Genomic DNA, 20,061 nt, shown 5'->3' on the forward strand with positions numbered 1-20,061 from the left:
CACCACGGCAAAACCTCAACCGCTGCCCTTTTCACGATCCTCTCCTTTATTTCACTTATCCTTCTAACTTAATTTCAGGATAGGATATATAATACAGGATTGTACGATATATTCGATGATTGAAGGCCTGGTTTATTATTTCTTCGAAGCTTCGATTTTAGTCGCGATCGACGATTGCGATATATCGATTCAAGAAAGGAAATGGGCTTTCACCTCAACTACCATAATTTATTGTTCAAATTTGTAAATTTGTTTAGTTATTTGTTTATACGGGTAAATATACCAGTTACAAGTTCTTCAAGAGCTTAAACTATTTAATTTAAGTATTCATTATAAGTAATAATGAATAATTAAAACATAAATAATAATCTAAATATAACAATAATTAAAAATGTGGACATATTCAACATAATAAACGCAAATAAAATATAATGATCTCTAAAAATATAAAAGAAGTGAAAAAGAATGATAAAAATTTAATTAAACAACATAAATATATAAATAAATATAAAAGAAATGCGAAGGAATGATAAAAATATAATTAAATAACAGAAATAAATAAACACATATAAAGAAAATGAGAAGGAATGATAGGAATATAATTAAACAATAAAAATATATAGACAAATATAAAGGAAATGGGATGGAATGAGAAAAATATAATTAAATAATAAAGAATGATAAAAATGTAATTAAATAACAGAAATATATATAAAATATAAAGGAAATGAGAAGGAAAGATAAAAATGTAATTAAACAAAAGAAATGTATAAAGGAAGTGAGAAAGATTAATAAAAATATAATTAAACAATAGAAATATACATACAATACAAAGGTAATGAGAAGGAATGATAAAAATATAATTAAATAAAAGAAATATATAAACAAATGTAATCGAAATCAGAAGAAATGATAAAAATATAATTAAACAACAGAAATATATAAACAAATATAAAGGTAATGAGAAGGAATGATAAAAATATAATTAAACAAAAGAAATATATAAACAAATGTAATTGAAATCAGAAGAAATCATAAAATTATAATTAAACAACACAAATATATAAACAAATATAAAGGAAATGGGAAGGAATGATCAAAATATAATTAAACAATAGAAATATATAGACAAATATAAAGGAAATGGGATGGAATGAGAAAAATATAATTAAATAATAGAAATATATAAACAATATAAAGTTAGTGGAAGGAATGATAAAATTTTTATTAAACACCAAAACTATACAAACAAATGTAATAAAAATCAGAAGAAATGATAACACTATAATTAACCATGATCTCAAACAAAAAATAATTAATTGAAAAGATATTGAAAAATATAATTAAACAATAGAAATATATAAAAAAATGTAAAGAAAGTGGAAAGGAATGATAAAAATTTTATAAACACCAAAAACACACAAACAAATGTAAAAGAAATCAGAATAAATGATTAAAAAAATAATTAATTGTGATCTCAAACAAAACAAAATTAATTGAAAAGTTTTGGATGATAAGGCATATTTTACTTATCCAAAAACTGGATTGTTCTTGTCTTTCATGAAAAATAATTCTTGACGAACAAAAAATGATTTTAGATTATAAGAATGCTAAATAAATCTATTTGTTAAGTATATTTTAAATCTTTATATTCAAATTTTTTTCAAAATGGAACTTTAAAATCTCGCTCTTGCTGATTACCTAATTAATTGTCTGTAGAAAGTATGAATTTCGACTTTTTATTCATCTCTATCGTTATGCTTAAATGTGGCCTTTAATTCGAACATTTCACATGATGGTAAATGGGATCAAATTAAGTCATTTTTCGACAAAACACAGGGAGAAGAGCCAAAACGCGCCCTTGATTGAGATAATGTACATTAGCAATACACGATTATGTTAAAGTGATACTTCGGCATGAATGTAAATGTGAATTTCCCATTGGTAATGATTCAATAATTGGAGGGTATTGAATCGGCTGAGTAAGGCGAATGTCAGACTGTTGGATAAGCGATTTGAAATCATTCTCTCGCCCATCACTCTTTTTATCATGTCCGTCTGAGTTTCGCGCGTTGTAAAAATATCATTTGAATTATCGACAAGCATTTATTGCAAGAGCCTCTTTATTCTGGTCTATTATGAATGGAACTTTGACGAAATAAAGTGCGCATGACGGAATCCTGAAGATTTTGGTTTCACTAGTATCGCTTAGTTACCGTCCCGACATCGGGGTTTGGACTCGTAATTTTTTCAACGGCTCCTCAGGTAAATCGTAATTCATTTATAAAACAGCCTTTGATCACAATTTAAACATTCACTTCGGTACGTTTTCATTTGCACCTTTAACTTGATTCTAACGAAGCAATCTTTGGAAAATTACACAAATTAATACGTGTAAAAACAATATTTTTTCTTAAATTAACAATTAATCCATCATAAAAGTACATACTATTATATAAGAATATACAAGGATTTTATTAATAAAAGATGCTTTTGGGTGACCCTTTAAACAAAACGCATAAAGAATTTAACAAAATTATAATGTATGGGTACATATGTAATATGACTATATAATTAGGCAAGTAAGTGCACTCAGCTAAATCCCGACACAATACTTTTGTGTATAATAGTACTTTGGAAGCAAGTAATCAATAGAGAGGTAAAAAGCAGCAAAAAAGTTAGGTCGAAAATAGGTTGAATCACGAAATTATGTTTGTTTTGTACTTTGTAGTCGTTTTGCTCTGGTGACATAGCCCTCCTTCCTCGTGGGACCGTGTCTCTCTAAATATTAATTACCCTCACCTCCAGAAACAATCGATTGACCTGAATTATGCCGAAACACGCTCTTGACTCTTACTCTCGCTACAAAGTTGTCAATATTCAAAAAAAAAAAAAAACTTCCGGGCGGTGAAAATGCCAAATAACACCCCTATGGTCATGGTGTTGTAACAAGATTGCAATTTTTGATTTGGGAAGATTTTAGGTGTGAATAAAGTAACCTGGAATATTAAATTCAACAGAGGATCAAAACTGGTGTAAAATTTACCCAAATATAAAGACGTAATTAGGGCAAGAAAGGCTGAAAATAACGCTCTACAAGAAGTACATCTTTTTGTGTCGATATCCGTGATTATATCATTATCATCAGGTCTAAACAAATTTCCTTAAGACATTAAATTTATCACGGCAGAAAATATTAAATTAACTAAATAACTTTTTTAAGGCTCTGATGATGGTATTATCATAAAATTATGGAAAAGTTCGAGAAATCCTTCTGCTCCTTTCAAGAGTTGGAACGGTTCGGGATGAATAAGCCTCCTTTTTACTAGCATCATTTTATCCTTTTATAATTTAATGGTAAAAACAATGTTTTAAATAAAATTTTTATGACTTTGATGATGGTGGTGTAATCATAAAAAGCTTATATAAAGCTCGAGGAATCATTTTGCTCTTTTCAAGAGTAGGAATGGTTTGGGATGAAAGCTACCTCCTAATACATCTTCTTTTCCATTTAAGTCTTAACTAAAATTTGTACGATTCTGATGATGGTGGTACAACCATAAAAAGCCCGGCACTTTGTAAAATTCAAAAAATGCTCCTTTAAGTTGAATTGATTTGGGATGAATTAGCCCCTTTTTTACAAATGTTTATCTAATTAATGTATTCAGTGTAACTCAATTTGTGTATCCCTGATGATGATCATCGAAAGTCTGGCATTATCAAGAATTCTAGGAATCATTCCTTGCCGTTCAAGAGAGAAATGAATACCGTCCTTCTTCCAAACTAAATGATAAAAACATAGTAATAACTAATGTATCGCCCCGATGATGACGATAAAAACTACTAAAACCAAAAATTCTTTTAGTAACTACCAGCTTCCGTGTTTCTTAATACTTCCTTCGTCAGTCGGTAGGTATATTGCCGAGGAGTATGTTTCTTCTAACGAAAAAATGCAAATTATTACTAATTGTTAAAATTAAACTAAAAAACAAATATTACAAAAAAAAAGATAAGTTTAACAAAAACAAATATCTATTCGTACTGGTTATTATTGTTGGTTGTTTCTGCATTTGTTTTTTATCATGTTGGAACGGTAGAAAATCGAAATCAATTATTTTCTAGCAGCTACCTTCAAGAATGATATCCCCACTCCTCAAATTTAAATTCTTCACGACAGTTTATTTTTATTTTTATCAATGAAACACAATATGCCCCAATTGCTGCTTTTGCAATTCAAAACTCCAGTCGCCATTTCATTACGCATTTTTGTAAAATTATAATAGCATTATTCAAATGTATCAACTGGAAACTGTGAAGTGGGAAATTGGGGAAAGTAAGTTATAACTTTTGATAAGACTCAGCAAGTTAAAGTTGTACACAACACATGTTAAAGGCAACTTTTTCAAAATGAGACTGCAAATTGTTCGGTTAACAAAGTAAAAAACAAATAAAAGCAGATGGTGGTATGGTGTGCAGTGGCCATTTTGTTCCTCAGTTACCTAGGGTGTACGATGGCGGCGTTGAAATTTATGTACAGGTCGTTCCCGGCTCTCGTCGGACCGAATTTAGAAGCAGCAGCGGAGTCGGAAGAGGACGAGGAAGTAGATAACCGCCGAGCCGTCCTCCTGGGGAATGCAGCAGCAGGATACGGGCTCCACCCCGGTAGAGCCGAGGGGGCTGGAGGTGAAGGTGGAGGGCCCGGGATCCGTCAAGAGGAGGACCAGCAAAGAAGACAAGAAGGTGAATTTTGCGGAGGGGGTGACTTCGGCGAGAGAATTATCCAAGAGAGACAGCCAGAGAGAGCTAACCGCCCCCAGGGCATCCCTAGGTATGCGTTTTTTTCCTTAATTTGATGAACACAATCTTAAAAGTAAGCAACAAGAATTTTATCCTAATTCCCATAGAACCAAATGAAATTATGAAAAAAAAACTTATTTAATTTTCCATATTCTTATTGAATCCTTTATTATTTTGAAAATATATCTGTTGTACAATTCTATACTTGAATTGACATTCCTTTATAGCAATTGATGTTGAAGTATTGAAAATCTGGTTAATAAAAATAAATAAATAAATTAGCCATCAAAACCCTGTTAGGCATGCAAGTTTGAAGATATCGATACACTCTTTGGATGTACCAAGATGATTTGAAAAAAACAAAAAATTAAAACTGACAATCAAACCCTTTGAAAAGAACATTCAGAACAAATAATATACTGATATGCAGCAGGACTTCATGGGTCACTTCCTCCCACTTCACACCCTCGGGGTGCAGGTGTTTTTGACCACCGACGCCTCTAAAGGAGTTGTTGTAAAAATTCTGTATGATTTCATGTAGCATCATGAAGCTGAACTGGGAACAGCAGCAGGTCTCTATGGAACAATATTTAAGCAAATCATAGAAAAAGGTGTTGTGAACTTTCAAACAATATGTTTAAGAAGGGTTGTTGAAACGCTCCATGTGATCTCGCTTAGCATCATGAACCTGAATAGTGAACTGCAGCAGGACTCTATGAAACAATATGTAGGCAAATCATATATAAAGCTATTGTCAACTGCCAAACAAACTATGTTTAACAAGATGTCAAAAAGCATAAAAGCACTATGGATCTAACCTATCATCATAAAACTGAATAGTGAGTGAAGTGTAGTAGTTGTCTATGGAACAATATTTAGGCAAATCATATAAAAGCTATTGTCAACTGCCAAACAAACTATGTTTTAAAAGGAATTTTTGCAAACTACGATCTCACCTAGTTTCATGAAGCTGAATATCACTTGGAGAAGTGCCAGTTTCTCCTTCAAAATCCAAGTGGTGAACATCTCTCCAAAAGAATTGTTACCAATGATGAAAACTATTTACCGGCCCAATAGTAATAAACCAGGATAGTATATAGACATATCAGCCTTCCTATAAATAATATAGACCACACTTAAATTTTTTAAAAAGAATTTTGGAGTTATTTGAATAACGAGGTAATCATGTAATGCTTTTTTATTATTGTACTAATTTAATTAATTAGCCACAAATTTATGAGAGTAGTGCTTCTAGTGAAACTAAGACCATTGTGATCATGTGGTTAGGTGTCAGCTTTGGTTTATCATAGATAACACAGTTGTCAGTTTGATTCCCACCTGGATTTTTTATAATGCTCATCTGCGACACTTGTCTGGGTACAAATTAAAACATATATACACTCAGGCAAAAATTAAAAAATGGACACTTGTCTTTTGTTGTTTATTTCAAACTACATGCATTTTTATTATTATATTAATTACAACATTTTTGTAATGTAAACCAAATTAAATGAAGCAGAAATTCATGAGTTTTAATTTAAAAAAAATTTAATTATGATGGTTTGAAAGAAAAAATTTGAAAAAAAATTCACGACAAAACGGAAAATCATTTAGTGGTAATTAAAATTTAACTAACAATTTATTATATCTCTAAATGATTTTCTGGAAAAATAAAAGAAACGTTTATATTAAAAAATGAAGTGAATCTAGAGAACAAATCCAATATTATTACTATTAAACTCATAATTTTTTCCCTTCCTGTCACTATAACATACACAACCCACATTTTGAACTTCTCTCTCGCCTCATACTGTTTTCCTCAAACCTGGAAGGAAGCCCTAATAGTTGCATTACCAAATAAACCTAAACCCACCCTTGCTAGTGATTATCGTCTTATTAGTATTCTTCCAACACTCTCCAAAACATTTGAAAAGATTTTATTTAAACAAATATACTTATTATTGACTCCCATGCCCTTATATCCCTTTTCAATCTGGCTTCCTAAAATTTCATAGTTGTGGACAGCCCTTCTCAAAATCTCAGATATTTGCTTAGGCATTGATGATAAGTGTACCATTATTGTTCTATTTGATTTTTCCAATGCATTTGGTTCCGTAATTCAAAATTTGCATATTTGGAAACTCACACATGTTTTTGGTTTTTCTTCTACTGCTTCTAATCTCATTTCCTTCTATCTGTCTGACAGAACTCAGAGAGTTAAAGCTTCAAATTCTATCTCCTCTCTCAATTTCAACGGTGTTCTCCAAGGCGCTATTCTTGGACCCTTTACTCTTTTCCATGTGAAATGATTAGTTTTTAATTTCTCCAAATTTCATCTTTATGCAGATGACACTGATATTTACAATCAATGTCTTACAAGCAACATTTCTGAAGTTATCTCTCTGCTCAACCGTGATCTTCATTCTCTCAACCAATAGTTAAGAAATAACGGTATTCTATAACCCTAACAAGCCTTAGCTTTTGCACTCCCCAGAAAACTAGGGTTCTCCTTATTAAATCTCTAATCATCGGCTTATCATTTCTGCATTAGTTACTGTTGTGATCTTAAACCAAGGGACCATATTTCTTCCTATTGTTGTCTTCAGCAACCTTAACAGTCTAAGAACTTAAGAGTTTTAATATATATATTTAAAATTAAAACAATTTTAATCATTTTCAAATAAAGGTCCTAAAATATCTATAAACTATTTTCCCTCATTCCTTATCCAAATGCACCAATCATATCCCAAGCCTTCAATACTCCCACAAACCTTTAGTTTTATACTTCACAATTGCAGGGTCAAAATTAAGGAATTTGCTTCCCTGGGAATTACATTCTGCTTCCTTGCTGGCTTGTTTCAGGTCCACGGCATCTGAGTTTTTAAAAAAGACATGAATCTCCTTTTCTTCCCTCTTCCTTTTCTTTTTCCCTTTTCCTTTTTTTTCTTTTCTTTCATAAAGTGGTTTCATCATTCGATTATAAATAATTAACATTTTAAAGAATATTATCACCATTGTTTTGTATATTTTATTATATGTTTTATTATATTATTATTTTATTATGTTTATAAAACTTAATTTATTTCTAATGTAAGTACATGTAAGGGGGCATAAAGCCCTATCTGTGCTTTTAAAATAAATAAATAAGTCTCAAAAAACTTTTTGGTGGAGCGCCATAATCCTGTATGTAATGGGGTTTCTTCTGTTTCATGGAAGAATGTACACAAACTGTAGACACCTTGTAGTCTTTCTCTTTAGTACTTCATCAAGAAACCGGTTAAAATTCAGAATTTTTGTGCCAATCCTGAATTATTTTTTGAGAAATCCATCACGGAAAAATTTCCTTTTATTGTTAAAATTACGTACTGTAATTAAAAACTCTACAAACATGCTTAAAGCTTAATATTAAAAGAAATAATTACAAGAGAGATTTTAAGAAAAGTGATAGTTAAAAATTTATAATATAAAAAAAACATTACATCAAACAATAAAAAATACATCTAAATTTACACATATTGATATTTTTTTAAGGAGAGGACGGTTCACCTAAATCACAAAGGAAATTCATCTCTACATGGAAAATGGCCTGTGACAAGACAAAGGACAGGACAAAGGAATTGCTGAAGAGATGGCGGACCATGCCAGAAGGTGCTCAGGATGGAGATGAGAGTAGGCTTCCTGTGCATGAAGTTGATAGCAACTCCGGAGACCAAGGATGGAGTGTTCATGTCTGGGGTATGCAAAACTTATCCATTCTGTAAAAATTCAGCTTAGCTTCTCGATCATTAACTAATGAAAATGGGGTCTCCTTTTTAAATTCTATTTTAACAGGAAGAATATCACCAGAAGCTTTTTACTGTCTAAAACTGGATTTCTACCAAATTAATATTAAATTTTAATTAAATACATTAAAAATTTCTTTTACAGATCTAACATATAAATTTATTAATACATGGATGTTAGAATTTTATACATTTCTTCCTTGTACATTATTTTTCTATACTTTTTTGTTCAATGGAGGTTTGGAATTATGGTACTTATGTTGTACATCTATATTGTAGAGGTTATTACAACAAAAAGTTTTTTTTTCATATGGATTATATGTTCATAATGATCAATAATCATACTGATGATGTTGATGGTGAGTAAGATGTATTAAACTGTAACTCCTTAATTATGGAGTTTGAGAATACAGATTTGACTAATGGCATTCTTTCAAAAATCCTTTTTGTTTAATTTTATCTCTCAATATTTGACTTAAATGTCATTTGTGTTTTTACATTTTATTTTATTGGTTTTGTTCATTATCCTTGCTAGCGTCGATATGGTGATATTTTTATTTTATTTTATTTTTATTTTTTCAAGTCATAATATTATTTTGCTTTCATTTGTATACTACTTTTGGTTCTCGAATTTTCTTTTCTGTTTCTAGGTGTTGTTGAAGGAGAGAATGGTTCCGGTGATGAGGGTATGTCTTGTCATAGACAGTCATAGTGTATGCACAGAGAGAGAGAGAGAGAAAGAGAAAAAAATTGTTTTGTCGGTGGTCATATTTTAAATAATAGTCATTATATATTTATGAGTTGTTATTTGGGTTAAAATTAAACATTTGTACCACTATGACATTGCATACTTGAAACGGGTGCACAGACGTTTTTTATGAAACGGTTCTCACATTAGTTAAGCTCACACTTGAAAGTTTATTTGCTTTTCATTGTTTGTGACAGTTAAAATATCATTTGTCTATAGTTAAGTTCAAAATTTCATTTCGTTTCAGCCACTTGGGTTAAGCGATTTCCAGCTGGAGATGAATCTTTAGACTCGGAAAAAAAGAAAGAGCTCATACTAACAGAAGTACAGAAAGAGAAGCTAAGCCATTTGTTTGCACATTGCTTCGACATGGATCGAGATGATATTATTTCTCTCCAGGACTTTGAATCATTTACAGAAGTAAGTATGGACATTAAAGTATCCTTAAACATAATATAAGAAAATACATTTCTGTTAAGACATAGCTTATTTGCAGAGATTGAGGCATTATGCTGACTGGTCAACAAATTGTGGCGAATATTTAATTCTTGAGCAAGTACAACAAGGTTTTGTCGATACATTTATACTTCCAATACGTGAGGAATCTACCGGTAATTTTCATAATATTTTTTTTAAACAATGGATTGGTGAAATTTAAAAAAAATTATCTTGTTTATAGAAAATACTCTTGTTGATATCGATAGACTTTTTTTAAGCCTGGAAGAATGGCTTTATTTGTGGAGTGAACTGCTCACTGATGTGAAAAACATGCATGAACTCCCTATTTGGTTGCAATTCCTGCCCAAAGTACTTTTTAGAGCCATGGACAAAAGCTGTAAAGTTGAATTGGAGAAATAGAATGTACAAATAATAATAATTATTATTATTTTTAATTATAGGTGATGGTATTATAAACAAAGAAGAATTAGCTTCTTTCTATTCATCAGTCATAGGATTTCCTACTCAGAAGGTCAATGAGGTCATTGACTTAGCTTTTAAATCCATGACTTCTGTGAGTTACTGATCAAATACTCCTCGATTAAAATTTTAACCAAATTTATTTGTTCATTTACAGAATGGAGATACAAAGTTGACATATAACACATTTAGACTTTGTTTTGCCAATTTTATTTTCGGAAGGTTTCCAAATGGGCCTGGAAGCTACATATTTGGCCATTGTCCAAAACAGCCGCCGCAGTTCCCTATTGACTATTCAGCAATGAACACACCTCCCGGAGAACTAGAGTTGTATAGCTTTGATTCCAAGTCAAACCGGAGTTCAATCGTTGTCTGATTTCACCAGAAATGCTTTATTTTTCTGTTCTAGGCACTGAACATTCAATACAAATACCTCAATACTCAGATAAAAGTTTGTTTATTTATTTATAATCATAAACATTAAGGAAAATGTAATGATAAATGGCCTTAAGTACATCTGTGATAACTCTTGAAAACCAATATGGACAATTGAATTAAATAAAAAAGTGCCTTTTTGAAAATACTTTGTTGCGTGTTTTATGTCCAAATTTATTTTTAATTTTTTGTACACTATTTTTTGCACATTGAGTTAGCTGTTAACAAATTACAGACTATATGTTGTATATTAAATTGTGAAATATTCCGTTGAGGTCTGAGGTGATGACCCTGTAGTTTGATATAATATGATAATATATGTGATCAATAATTCAATTGATTAATATATATGGTATTATCGTCACTTGTCTGGACAGACAAAACCAGGAAAGACAGGATGTTCGGAGATGATCGAGCTATTATTGAGCCATTAAGTTATGTTTAAATTATTAATTTAGTGAGTTGACATCTATTATTGTTTATTTGGAGATCATCTCACAATCTCCAAATAATCATTAACTAACGGTCACTAAACACCACACATTTCTATTATTTTCACTAGTTTCGTGGTCTGAGATGGGAAGTTGGTGTCCGAGTGGATCTTGGTTACAATAGCACAAGTGGTAGAGCAGTGGCGTATCTAGCCGATGGTCGTGGGTTCAAATTCCGCTTGTGACACTTTTTTATCTCAATTAAAAACTTTAATTGAGATATTTCTATTATTGTTGTTAAAAAAATGTTCTTGTTAAATATACATTAATTAGATTATGTTGGAGTATATTGCAAATTGTTTATATTATTTATTTTAAAGGTACAAATAGGGCTTTTTGCCCCTTTACATGAACTTATATTAGAAATAAATTAAGTTGTATAAATGTAACAAAATAATAAAAGCAATAATAATAAAATATGTAATGAAAGATGAAATTGGGAGAAATTAAGAACTAATTTAAGATCATTTAGAAACATAGAAAAGAGTATAGGTCCAAGAATAGAGCCTTGGGGTACACCAGTTAAAATTGAGAGAGAAGAAGAGATAAAAGTTGAAGCTTTAACTCTCTGCGTTCTGTCAGATAGGTAGGAGGAAATGAGATTAGTAGTAGTAGAAGAAAAACCAAAAACATCCGTAGTTATGCTATCTTTTTTGTTATTGTCATTCTTTATTTTGCTATTTCTTCACTTTTCCTTGCTAATTCTATGTCCTAATTTAAATTGAAAAACTGTTTAAGTTGACTGTCCTATGCTTGACCATTTTGGTTGTCCAATTTATCACCTTAAATAGCTCTCTGGTACTTAAATATAACGTAAATGATTTGTTTTAATGTTTACAAAAGTGATAGGACGCAAGAGTTTATTAAGTGAAGTAGGCAACCTGCAGAAGTTGAAAGTTATTTAGTTGCAGAAAAGCAAATTTTGTCGTTTTGACAGAATAACTAAAATCACAAAATTAAAATAATTGAAATGACTAGCCAATGACACTTTTGCTCTTTCTGAGGCAGCATGGATTTTGAATGAATTCTGTTGCGGGTTAATTGGTGGGAAAGTTGAAAAAGTATAAATAGGAGGATGCAAACCATGTCCACCACGCCCAGGACAGTATGCATGACGCACATGTGTCTTACATGCTCAACATGTTAATGAGAAAGCTGCTAATAATAATAAATGGATTAATTATAGGGATGGATAAATACATAAATTTTAACAGTAACAAAATTAGTATTCAATTTATTAGTTTTAGAACATGGACATTTCATTTTTTTTTTCAATTTATTACAATAACATTCCATGAATTTCATTAATCTAAAAACTTATATTTACATTTTCTTATGTACAAGTTAATGTTGTTACAAAAAAACAAACCTTTATTATACACAACACTATAAGCCCACAGGTTCAAAAATTAGGCCTTTATTGGTAAATTTCTCTTTATTGGCCAACGGAGATATTGGCACACTAGGCAGGTCAATTTCAATGGAGTCCTCTTTTTCAGGTATATCTGATGCGAGGATTTCACTGAGCTCTTCCTCAAGTTTGGAATCATCGTTTGGAGTAATAGGTAGCGATAGGATTGATTGTATATCCTCGTGCATTTCCGTAACCTAAATTTGATTTTAAAACCAATTAATTATATATTGGAATATTTGAAATATTTTTAATTACCTCTTGTATTTCACTCATTGTTTCATCAACAGAATTTTCATCCAGTTCACCTTGTTTCAAATTGTTTTTGAGTGCTGATAAGCCCAGTTTATAAGCTTTAAGTATCTAAGAAAATAATAATTGTTAATATAAAATCTTTTGTTAAACTAGTGTTTTAATATTGATGTTTTATATTGCCAATGTACCTCTGAATCACTTTTAATTTCATGAATCCTAGTAATAAGAGAATCGAGATTCATCAGGGTAGAACATTTTTTCTGAATAAATTTCTCCAGTTCTTTACATTTTCTTAACGTGTTTTTAGCCTTAAAAATAATAATAATAATATTAATAACAATTTTAACAAATTCTCCTTTTTTATTACCAAAATTTTATTTCCATCTTTTAATTGCTTTCTGACCAAATCCATGCAGTCATTTTTTTCCTTCTCCAGAGTCTCTATGGTGTGTTCAAGATGTTTTCTATTATCTTCCAACAAGGCAAAAACAGTTTCAGACTCTGTAAAATCTTTAACCTGCGATCCTATTTTCAAAAATTCCTTGCCATCCGTTTTCAGAACAAGACATTTCTTTTCAATCTGTAAATACAATTGTGTTCAGTTATATGTATTAAGAACAAATAATCATTTCTGATTTAGTATCTTTTTGTATCTTTTTATCTAGTATAGGAATGAAACAAGCAATTATATATTGACAAACATAAAAAAAATAGTAATAAAATAATATCTTGCATACAAAATATATAAAAATGTTTACATAAAAACATTTACCATTAGATATCGTACAAGTAGATCAACTGTCTCATTTGGTACTTCTCTATAGTGAAAAGCACCTTTAATAAAATTCTCCTTAGTCATGACATAAGTTGATTCTCTCTCACATTTCTGGACAATATCTCCTCCTAAAGCCTAAAAACAATTAGATTTTTTTTAGTACAAACTTTTTTATCAAATATGTTTTTTATTGTTTATTTTTTTGTTACTATTTTATTTTTTCTTTTCCATCTTGTTTTCATTATGAATTAATTATTTTTCTTAGCTTTAATTAGTTTTTTAAGAAATAAATACAGTATGAATATGGTGTCAAAGTTGTTCGAGCCTTTAAAAAGTGCATATCTTCCAGTTCAAATCAAGTTTTAAATATACTTCTCAACAATTCTTCGCAGGGTTAGACCTAATTCGAACTTAGACTCAAGTTGGTCTGAGGCTATAAAAAGCTGTCATTTCAGTGCAAATTATATTCAAGTTATAAGCTAAACATATATTGCACTTATAACATCTTAAATACTTTCTTTTATACATATAATTAACTCAAGGAGTAATCTAAATAAATAATCTGAGGATCAATGGGGTAATTAATATTACGTTATTGATCATCACTCCATTTAGAAGTAACATGAAAACAACAACATTAGCCCCTATTTCTTCCAGAAAACCCACAGGTCTAAAAAATACACAGTTGTGCTCAAGAACTAAGTATTCTTTACATGGAGCCAAAGCATGACATAATTCCATTACGGCAAACTTTTCAAGCCTTCCTCTACATAAAAGATACTTCTGCTCACAACTGAGTGACATTGTTGCTGGTGTTTCTCAAGGCACTATCCTTAGACCCATTTTAACAAAATCCCTCTCCCATAGAATGTAAAACTGTCTCTTTATGCTGTCGATATCGCCCTCTACACTTCCTCTTGGAGGATAGATACAATAAATATTGTAACTGGCCAAACAGTGCAATGTGCTGCATCGGGTGTTGCTGTGACTGATAAAAAATTAAAATTAATGATAATAAAATGGATGTGTTCTTTCCAGCAAGTACAGACCAATGCTGTATGAGAAAATCCAAATTGAAGACGTGACTGTGTAGTGGTTTGTCAGTCAAATATCTTTGGATAATAATGGACCATATACTCATTTTTACACCCTAATTACACCATGTTAATTATGAAATGAATAAGGGCAAAACAGCTGTATGCAAACATTTCCCTCTGCTTTGTTGCCCATCCAGTCAATAAACTTCTGCTGTACAGGATAGTAGTCAGGCCGCCCTTGCATGCATGCCCTTCTTGGAGGACTAATATGCAGTCTCATTATATGCAGGACTAATGTCACCAGGCTGTAGGTTATGCAGAACAAGTTCCTGAGGCTTGTGACAGACACAGAACAAATGTGATGATGCACAATCTGCTCTCAATAGGTAACTACAGTTTGGACGACAAGTGCACATAAGAGTAAAGCATGCCCTCATTTAATTTGCTCATGATAGCTGGGATTTTTAGCATAATCTTTCCCATAAAAAGAAAAATGTGATGTAATCATAATTATATTGTAAGTGAACCAGCTGGAGGTGAGTGTCACTAGACAGAATGCTTAATAAAATATTTAGTTATATGGCTAAATAAAATTTCTGATCCATTCTGATATTCCTTGGACACTTATGCAAACTTTGGCCCAGAAGCCGACAGTCTACCAACACTCAGCCTATTCTGAGTCAAGTGAGTACCTTCCCTATTCTATTAACTCATGATCAACATCGTTTTTTATAGGAGTTCCTTGGCCAATCTGGCTCAATGATATTCAATCTCTTGACACTTTTCCCCCCAGCATTTGTGGGCCTAAATCACAGTGGATAGATCAAGAATTGGTATTCCCTATCTTCATCATCCCATTATTGGTCTCTCCAGATCTATATTATCACTGTATTGCCAAGATGCTCCTGAACCTTTCAGCAATAACATCAAATTTTTAATTATCCTGGTTGATAATTTTCCATGTGGGAATGAGTTTTCAACATTGATATATTCAACATTGAGACATAGGTCGTGTAGCTGTCTTGTCAGTACATAGATAGAGGGATGTATTAGTTGGAGTGTGTATTGTACTACACCCTTTAAGGGCTATTGTATCCCCCGTTCTGTGCTTAAAGCACACCGGTAAGACCTAGATAATCAAGGAACTTGATTAGCAGGCCCAGTTTTAGTTGTTGAATCTCTTCTACAGTTACAAAACACTTCCTCCTGCGGGCAAGTGTAGCACCATTTTGTTAGTAGGTGTGTTGGTGTCTTTCTGCTTGCAGAATCTGCACGTGCCATTTTGGGTTATGCCAATCTTTTTTAAGATGTCCATTTAGTTTAAAGTGACCTGTTAAAATTCTATTTGGATTCGCAGTTTTTCCTGCTTTGTCAATACATGATATCCATAATGATTATTAAATATTACAGGAAGAGTTAGTCTGTTCAATGTGTCGTGCAAAGTGGTTAATTAAGAAATTTAGATCGTACCTTTAAATACTGAATTGACACATAACATTGTTCGTTATCTTTTCCATAATCGAGAGCTTCCAAGAGTTTTTTAAACGACCAGACTGTTGGCGTTACAATTAGAGAACTGACAACCCACCCTCCCCACGAGAGGCTGGGGTTGATTTTCAAAAATGAATCTAGCAACATAGCATCCCCAGATCTGAAATGTAACTTTCACGTTTAAATATTGAAATTGTCTGTTAGAAATGGTTGATTACCTTAAGAGTTCTTCTACGACTGTCGGTATGCAAGAAGGGGATTTTTTATTCCTCGTGAACTCCCTTTGGAGTTTGGTAACGGTGAAGGTGGCATTTTGGCTTTTTCTACACAACTTGTCAATCTCTTCTTTCCAATAGTTGAGCTTCGAATCATAATCTATTGGGTTGAATTCTCGTTTTCGGAATGGAGAAAATAAAACATTTAGCCTTTTATCCTCGTTGGACTCTGGCTTCTTCCAGGTTTTAGACATGGCAAAAGTTGAAAGTCAAAATCATAGCAAAATTAGAATATAACAATATCTTTTTTTAAAATTTCATTTTCCGTCACGATTTTTAACCTCTATAAAAACAAACCTGGAAGTTGGAACCTATACTTTGGTTCCTAGCGCCAAAAACTTTTTTTTTAACTCACAGAATTATCGCCCTGTCAAAATTCATCAACCGATTCACTCTTCATTTTTCACATGAATAATATTTAATTCAACTTTAAAAAAGTATGAATAATTTACGTTTGACCTTCCTCATTTAGATCTGATGTTCGGATTAAATTGTAATTTGTTTTTTTTTTGTTGCACTTAAAAAGCTATTGAGTCCCATGCTCTGAACTTTAATCTTTTTTCTAAATATCTTTATCTGGAAGAAACATAGACAAACAATGCACAATACAAAATCATTAAAAAGTGTGGGGCAAAGGTTGTTAAAGCATGGGATATACAACAAAAAATAGCTTAATGGTTGTATACAACCATGATTAGACCTCTAGTCGCTTACAGTACCTTAGAACGATAGCCCAAATACCTTGCAAAAAAGGTACAAAATAAATTTAAACAATAACATTTCTTAACTTTACTGGAGTAATGCATACTTGCCCAATTTCAGCAATGGAAGTGACCCTGGGATTGCCATTGTTGCATACCTACGTCCAGAGGATGACACACAAAAGAGCAAACAGGCTCCTAAGACAAAATTAAATAAAGCCTGTCCTAAGAGAAAGCCATCATAAAATCCTTAAAAAAAAGATAAAATGAAATGAGGGGTACAAAAATGTCTAAAAAAATGGTATTTAAAAATTTTGTTGAAGGCACTTCCAAATAAAAAGAGCAAGATATGTTTGAAGAATAAAAACCTTGAAACTAATAGAGTGACTGTATAGTGGTATACAGAGGGTTCTAAAATGTTGTGGGAGCAGCAATCAAAAGCCCAACTTTTAGGCCCGATACCATTAATTAGCCAAACTAAGATCCATGCAATGCAATGTCTACAAGAAATGATGAATGGTGGAGTGTGTTGTTCAATCTTTTTAAAAAGATAGTTCCTACTCACGTAAGTTGTTTTCAACGATCCATTACTCATTATCAGGTTGTATAACTCCTTCAACCTGATGATGAGCTGTAAGCTTGAAATCCGGATCATTGAAAACAACTTACTGTAAGTACGAACTATCTTTTTAAAAAGATTGAACATAATAATGACATAAATTGCACTTTCAATTTAAAGCTGGTCCCTAAAATATCTCCAGCTTGTGTGAACCCATAATCTGGTAAATCAGAAGAAATCCATCTCATTTGACAGCAATGAATAGGCTGTTCTTGCAAATAAATGTCAAACCACTGTCAGTATTAGAACCTTTCTGCAGGAGAGTATCTATTAGAGGGCAGAACACCAAATTATACACTGGACACTGAAAATCTTGCAAATAAAAGAATCTACATGCATACATACATCTGACTTACAATTTCAGTAGTACTCTTGGCAAGGCACTGCATACACAATGACCATCTGCAAAATATTGGTGTCAACAGTGTAATTTCAGTAAAGAAGCTGTTAGTGCCTTGTAGCAGTGTGAAAGAAAATCTGTACGAATTTTTTTATTACAATTAAAACAGGGAATCTGCCAATTTTAAATGTTGACCTTGTCTCTAGACAAGATAGGATAAAAATAAATAACAAATACATGCTGTGTAATCACCATGTATAAACAAAAGACAAAGTATATTATTTATTTTTATATTTCTCTTCAAATAAAATAAGATGATTATTTAAAATATAATTATATTTACAAAAAAATATAAACAAACATAAATGTATAAAACAAATGTACTTTTTGAAAATAAATCTTAGTCTTCCCAACCCCAGATTCCAGCGGAGTCTCTGATATTTTCCCTGTTTTCTCTCCTTTTCCTTGTAACTGCACTCGCTTCTCCTTTAACAAGAATTCGTCTATTTCCTTCTTTCTGTCTCTTTTCCAGTGCCTTTTTAACTCGTTCTCTGATAATTTCAGGTGGTATTGTAGATGCGGTTGTAGATATGCTTCCAATATCTGAAAACCTATCGTCAAATTCTGATTTTTGATCAATACTGTCAAAAGCGGCTTGTTTAGAGACTTCCAAGATATCATTGAAATTGTTTGGGGATTTTTCACCAAATTTCAATGCCTCGTCTACCATCAGCTTCAGATTTTCTACCTCGTTGTCTGATATTGCATCATTATATTCTTCAACATCAGAACATTCGTTTTCGTCTTCATTTTCCATAGTCATAAGTAAATCCTCGGCCATCTGTTTGGTAAAACCGCTTGCGGATACTTCGATGTCTAAAATATCCTCTCTTGAAACATCCTCAAACTTTGGATACTCAGTTGATTCATAACCGAATCTCCTTTTAAAGAAATCTCTAATGCAATTGACGTCCCTTTCAAAAAACATTTTCGCATTGTAATGATTTGTGGAGACCATCTGGGGGAAATCGATCAAAATTGGTTTTCCTGTTTCTTTGTGGATCATAATGTTGAACTCGTTGAAGTCGCCGTGGATGACACCGCAGTTGCCCAGCCTTTCGATGAGGTCCATCAAATCAGAGTAGAGCTCTTCGACATCTGGAACTTCATAGAGCCGAGCTAAAGGAAAGCCGTCGATAAGTTCCATTACAATACAGTGCCGATTCATGTCAAGGGGCTCGGGTGTAGGAAAGCCTCTGTCTTTCAAAGCCTTCATGTAAGCGAACTCTTTCATCGCGGATATCCTGCTCAGGTAAAGCCACGAGGCTTTATACCGTTTGCCATGGTAATCCCGTTTTTCTTTGATGTTACGGAAGCAAATACGGCCCAGCCTGTGTAGCTTCAGACACCTCTCTTCATGATCTTCATTCGCTACGATGTAAATGTTGGATTCTTTACCCACTCCGATCTGATTGCCAAAAGATGCTACAGTTCCTCTAGACGTCAGTGCCTTCAACGCAAGATAATCATATCCAGAGTTGGTGAGCCTGTAACCGTCATAGCGCTTGCCCCTTTCGTAAGAGAGTAGCCTATTCTTGCAGAGATCTCTGAGGATCTTGTGGACCCCGCCATGGTGTAGATTTGCTATCTGTGCTGCGAGAGAGCCGGGAACCAGTTCGTGGTTCTTCATCCCCATTTCAATCGCGGTCAAAACGCGAAAATCTTCTTTACTCAAATAACGTAACACTGTCACGTTTAACTTACCCATTCTGGGTGGAAATATTTAAAATAATTGGAATACTTATTTCTTCTTAAACAAGTGATCCACGTGAGTCGTGCCTGTAAAGAGTAAAGAATAACTTATCCTCAGAGGAAAACCCTAATGAAACCTACTAAGAAGAATGAAAAATAGAAGAAAGAATTTACTTTCCAAATCATTAAATTTTAATGAATAAAAATTAATGATTTAGAAGCTTTAAATGTATT

The 20,061-nt window shown here is 32.2% G+C and overlaps 3 protein-coding genes across 7 annotated transcripts; 1 reads left to right on the forward strand and 2 right to left on the reverse strand.

Annotated features, from left to right (window-relative positions):
* Positions 1-2,190: 2,190 nt before the first annotated feature.
* On the forward strand, positions 2,191-10,826 carry LOC106666188. 5 transcript variants are annotated; one of them, XM_014393195.2, is made up of 9 exons: positions 2,191-2,265; positions 4,538-4,828; positions 8,329-8,532; positions 9,230-9,265; positions 9,575-9,747; positions 9,824-9,938; positions 10,007-10,162; positions 10,227-10,339; positions 10,403-10,826. In XM_014393195.2, the coding sequence occupies exons 2-9, from the start codon at positions 4,633-4,635 to the stop codon at positions 10,619-10,621; spliced, it is 1,212 nt and encodes a 403-aa protein (XP_014248681.1). In that variant the 5' UTR covers positions 2,191-2,265; positions 4,538-4,632; the 3' UTR covers positions 10,622-10,826. The 5 variants fall into 5 exon arrangements, with proteins under 5 accessions (XP_014248681.1, XP_014248683.1, XP_014248679.1 ...); XM_014393197.2 differs by lacking the exon at positions 2,191-2,265 and having other exon boundaries at positions 4,071-4,828; positions 10,403-10,575; positions 10,655-10,696; XM_014393194.2 differs by lacking the exon at positions 2,191-2,265 and adding an exon at positions 4,073-4,333.
* A 1,563-nt stretch (positions 10,827-12,389) lies between these two features.
* On the reverse strand, positions 12,390-16,832 carry LOC106666270 (charged multivesicular body protein 7). The gene is made up of 7 exons (XM_014393352.2): positions 16,359-16,832; positions 16,120-16,300; positions 13,610-13,747; positions 13,205-13,417; positions 13,026-13,145; positions 12,841-12,945; positions 12,390-12,779 (listed from the first exon to the last, which is right to left on the reverse strand). The coding sequence occupies exons 1-7, from the start codon at positions 16,607-16,609 to the stop codon at positions 12,558-12,560; spliced, it is 1,230 nt and encodes a 409-aa protein (XP_014248838.1). The 5' UTR covers positions 16,610-16,832; the 3' UTR covers positions 12,390-12,557.
* A 1,580-nt stretch (positions 16,833-18,412) lies between these two features.
* Positions 18,413-19,974, reverse strand: LOC106666274 (serine/threonine-protein kinase RIO2). Its single transcript, XM_014393355.2, has one exon. The coding sequence runs from the start codon at positions 19,841-19,843 to the stop codon at positions 18,476-18,478; it is 1,368 nt and encodes a 455-aa protein (XP_014248841.1). The 5' UTR covers positions 19,844-19,974; the 3' UTR covers positions 18,413-18,475.
* Between the last annotated feature and the right edge of the window lie 87 nt (positions 19,975-20,061).

This window comes from Cimex lectularius, unplaced genomic scaffold, assembly GCF_000648675.2.
Source record: "Cimex lectularius strain Harlan isolate CLEC.00 unplaced genomic scaffold, Clec_2.1 scaffold5, whole genome shotgun sequence".
NCBI lineage: Eukaryota > Metazoa > Arthropoda > Insecta > Hemiptera > Cimicidae > Cimex > Cimex lectularius.

Coding starts and splice junctions, on each gene's coding strand:
- LOC106666188 (XM_014393195.2), top strand. CDS start 4,633: ATGCAGCAGCAGGATACGGGCTCCACCCCGGTAGAGCCGAGGGGGCTG. Junction 8,533..9,229: donor ATGGAGTGTTCATGTCTGGG/GTATGCAAAACT, acceptor TTCTGTTTCTAG/GTGTTGTTGAAGGAGAGAAT. Junction 9,939..10,006: donor AATACGTGAGGAATCTACCG/GTAATTTTCATA, acceptor TCTTGTTTATAG/AAAATACTCTTGTTGATATC.
- LOC106666270 (XM_014393352.2), bottom strand. CDS start 16,609: ATGTCTAAAACCTGGAAGAAGCCAGAGTCCAACGAGGATAAAAGGCTA. Junction 16,301..16,358: donor GTCGTAGAAGAACTCTTAAG/GTAATCAACCAT, acceptor GTTACATTTCAG/ATCTGGGGATGCTATGTTGC. Junction 12,946..13,025: donor AAATTAAAAGTGATTCAGAG/GTACATTGGCAA, acceptor TTATTTTCTTAG/ATACTTAAAGCTTATAAACT.
- LOC106666274 (XM_014393355.2), bottom strand. CDS start 19,843: ATGGGTAAGTTAAACGTGACAGTGTTACGTTATTTGAGTAAAGAAGAT.